The sequence below is a fragment of the Arachis ipaensis genome, chromosome B04 (genome assembly GCF_000816755.2).
Source record: "Arachis ipaensis cultivar K30076 chromosome B04, Araip1.1, whole genome shotgun sequence".
Lineage (NCBI taxonomy): Eukaryota > Viridiplantae > Streptophyta > Magnoliopsida > Fabales > Fabaceae > Arachis > Arachis ipaensis.
In genome coordinates, this window is record NC_029788.2 from 102,610,942 (window position 1) to 102,614,396 (window position 3,455).

At 34.6% G+C, this 3,455-nt stretch overlaps 1 protein-coding gene across 1 annotated transcript; it reads right to left on the bottom strand.

The window, feature by feature from the left end:
• On the bottom strand, positions 1,518–2,893 carry LOC107636786. Its single transcript, XM_016340274.1, has 4 exons — positions 2,841–2,893; positions 2,377–2,490; positions 1,848–1,930; positions 1,518–1,768 (listed from the first exon to the last, which is right to left on the bottom strand). The coding sequence occupies exons 1-4, from the start codon at positions 2,891–2,893 to the stop codon at positions 1,518–1,520; spliced, it is 501 nt and encodes a 166-aa protein (XP_016195760.1).

A 3,455-nucleotide genomic window follows, 5' to 3' on the forward strand; every position in this document is an offset into this window, starting at 1 on the left:
GTAACAATGATACGGGGTTTAAAGAAAGAAGAAAAAAACTAGATTATTACTAATTTTTTAAACTTAACACCACTTGCATCAGCAAGAAGGTGATGAAACAAGCATAGAAGAGGCTGCTCGAAGAACTTAATTTCAGGAACTTCTCCTTGACCCAGTTTAGCGAGAGCATCCATGCAGAAATTAGCCTCCTTGTAGATATATCTTACTTCTACATTATTCATCTTTGCCAAAAGCTCTTTGATTGAGCAAACGAGAGAAGAACTACCAAGGCTCTTAGGAGACACCTTCTGAACCAATGTTACGGCACATCTAGAGTATGATATTACCACTAATTTTGCGATCATTAGCTCAAAAGCTAGTTTAATCCCAATATACAAGCCCCATAATTCAACCATGGTTATGGTATAGGCTCCGATGTTCATAGTGAAACCAGCAATCATGCAGCTAGCCTAATCCCTAATAATACCCCCGCAGGCACCTCTGCTACCAGGATGAATGACTGATTCATCTAAATTCAATTTAGTCCATCCCCAATTTGGCACCTTCTATCCGACAAGCTCCTCTCTGGTAAGATTTAGTAAGCTACTACTATGCTCAGTTATGCTCAAAATAATGCTATAATTTTCTATAATTTTTTTTATTATTTGGTAAAGTTGATTGTTCGCCAGAATCTCGACCCTGAAAAAGAGATCATTTCTACACTTTCAGACTATATTACATGTTGTGACGAAGATGATGGGCCACAGAGTCTCATACTACTTTTGAGAGACCAATGAAAGGTTAGTACTAAGCCATCCCTGAAAGGATTGGTAGAAAAAAATTTTCTGTGCGTCTCTATTTACTATGATAATCCATGTCTAAGGCGTGGAGCACAGTCTCTTTCTCTCCACAGCATCTTGGACAGTCTATATTATCTATGAGGTTTTTGCTCTTCTTCCTGCTGTTGGTAAGCAAAGTTTCATGGGTAAGGAGCCAACAGAAGGTTTTCAAACGCTGAGATAAGTTATTTTTCCAAAGCAATATGTGTAACCTATTATTATTTTTCTTGTTATTGAAAAAAGTCTCATAGGCTGATTTAATTGTAAACTTGCCATCTGCTGCTGGAAGCCACCCCATAGTATCTGCTCCAATGTGAGAATTGGGAGATTTTAAAATTCTAATGTGCTCTAGAACATCCTCAGGCAAAACCTGACTAATTTTTGTCCAATTCCAAGTATTCTGAGAACTAATATAATCACACAACCTTTCTCCAAGCGTTTCTTCATCGAGGTTAATGGTAGCTAAGTCTCTTAATTTATGAATTCCTGGGATCCAATAGTCATCCCAAAAAGAAATACTTTTTCTGTCACCTATTCTCCAAATTAGGTTCCCTTGAAATTTTTTCCATACTTTGTTATTCCAATCCAATCGTTTGAGCTGCTGGTCTTCTTATGGACTTTGGGTATGATGTTGTCTCTTCCCGCATACTTTGCTCTCATGACTTGAACCTATAGGGAATTCCTTTTGTAGATTAATCCCTAAGCAAGTTTCATAAGAAACAGTTGATTGGTCTCCTGTGCCTTTTGAATCCACAATCCACCCTCCTCCTTTGGTTTACAGATTTTCTCCCAACTTAAGAAATGGACCTTTTCATCATCTTCGCTATTGCCCCATAGGAAGTCCCTACAAAGTTTATCTATTTTAACATAAACCGCAATAGGAATCTTCATAGTCTGCATGTAGTAACTAGGAATGGTTGATAACACCGATTGGATAAGAGTGCATCTCCCTGCAAAAGATAGAGATTTCTTGTTCCAGCTAGATAACTTGGTTTGCATGCGGTCAAGGATGAACTAAAAATGACTTACACTTCTGCGTGATCAAGGATACTCCTAAGTATTTTTCCAGATTAGTCTTCAGGGTCATTCCAAGCTCCTGGCTTAGTAGCTGCCTAATATTATGATTAACATTTTTAGAGAAGTAGACACAAGACTTGTGGAAGTTGATTCGTTGTCCTGAGCTCTCACAAAAAGTTTGTAAGGTCTCCTTAATCGTTCGCACTTGTTCACTAGAAGCTTTAGCAAAGAGAACCAAATCGTCTGTAAAACAAAGATGAGATATTTTAGGTCTATTTCTAGAAATAGTTATTGGCTCCCATTTTTTATCAGCAACTAGTTTGTTAATAAGGTAGGATAAACGCTCAATACAAAGAACAAAAAGATAAGGTGAGAGAGGGTCTCCCTGTCTAATCCCTCTTGTTGGGGAGAACATCTCAGAGAGTGACCATTCCAAAAGAGATTTATGGTAGGGGTAGAAATGCAGTGGGCAATGACGTTAATGATTTCTTTTGGGATACCAACATCTTTCAAAGTATCCACCACAAAATTCTAGTTTAACCTGTTATAGGCCTTCTCCAGGTCGATCTTTATAGCCATGATTCCTTTTCCTTGATTCTTATTACGCACGGTGTGAACCACCTCCTGTACCACTAGAATATTGTGTGCACTTATCCTGCTAAGAATAAAACTAGATTGAGTGTTAGAAATAAGTACAAGCATATAATTTTTAAGTCTAGAGGCAATAATCTTAGTAACCACTTTGTAGCAAACATTATATAGACTAATAGATCTAAAATGACTACAATTTTTAGGTACAGAAATTTTAGAAATGATTGTAATAAGAGTCCTGTTAACTTCATTAATATTTGTGGGTTGCTGAAAAATAGATTTCACCCAATTTGTGAAGGATTCAGCAATAATATTCCAAGACTGCTGGAAAAATTTTGCTAGAATATCATCACTTCCCGAGACCTTTCAACTTTCCATATCAAAAATGGTAGCTTTAACTTCCTCTTGAGATACCTCTTCCCAAATATCAGTATAATCCCTTCTAACAAGCTTTGAGAAACAGCCATATAGGGAAAAAAGATTGTAGTTTGAATCTATTTGAATCCATAGAGTATAAGGTCTTGAAAGAATCAACCCCCTCTTAACTACTCAACATCGTCAATCCATTCTCCTGAATCACTCTTAAGGGCTGTTATCCTATTCCTTTTCCTTCTATCATTTGACTCTAAGTCAGTCATTATAAAATAAAGCATTTATATTTATTTTTTTTACTATTTTCATATTTATTATTATCATTATTATTAAATTATGACGATGCTGGTATTTATTACAATTATAAACTATGACCATATATAACTCAAAAACACGGACCATAATTCAAAAATTACAATTTTTAATACCAATATAAGTTACCTTCAAACATGGCAACATATTAAAAATGTTATGTTACAGTGGTATATAGTTGGATTCATTAAAAAAAATTACACAAAATTAATATTTAGTTAATTATATTAATTAATTTTAATATTTATAATTTAAAATATAAAATTTAAATAAATAAAATAATTTTAAAAAATTAATTACCTAACATTATTCACTAATTTGTTATTAGATATATAAAGGTAACTT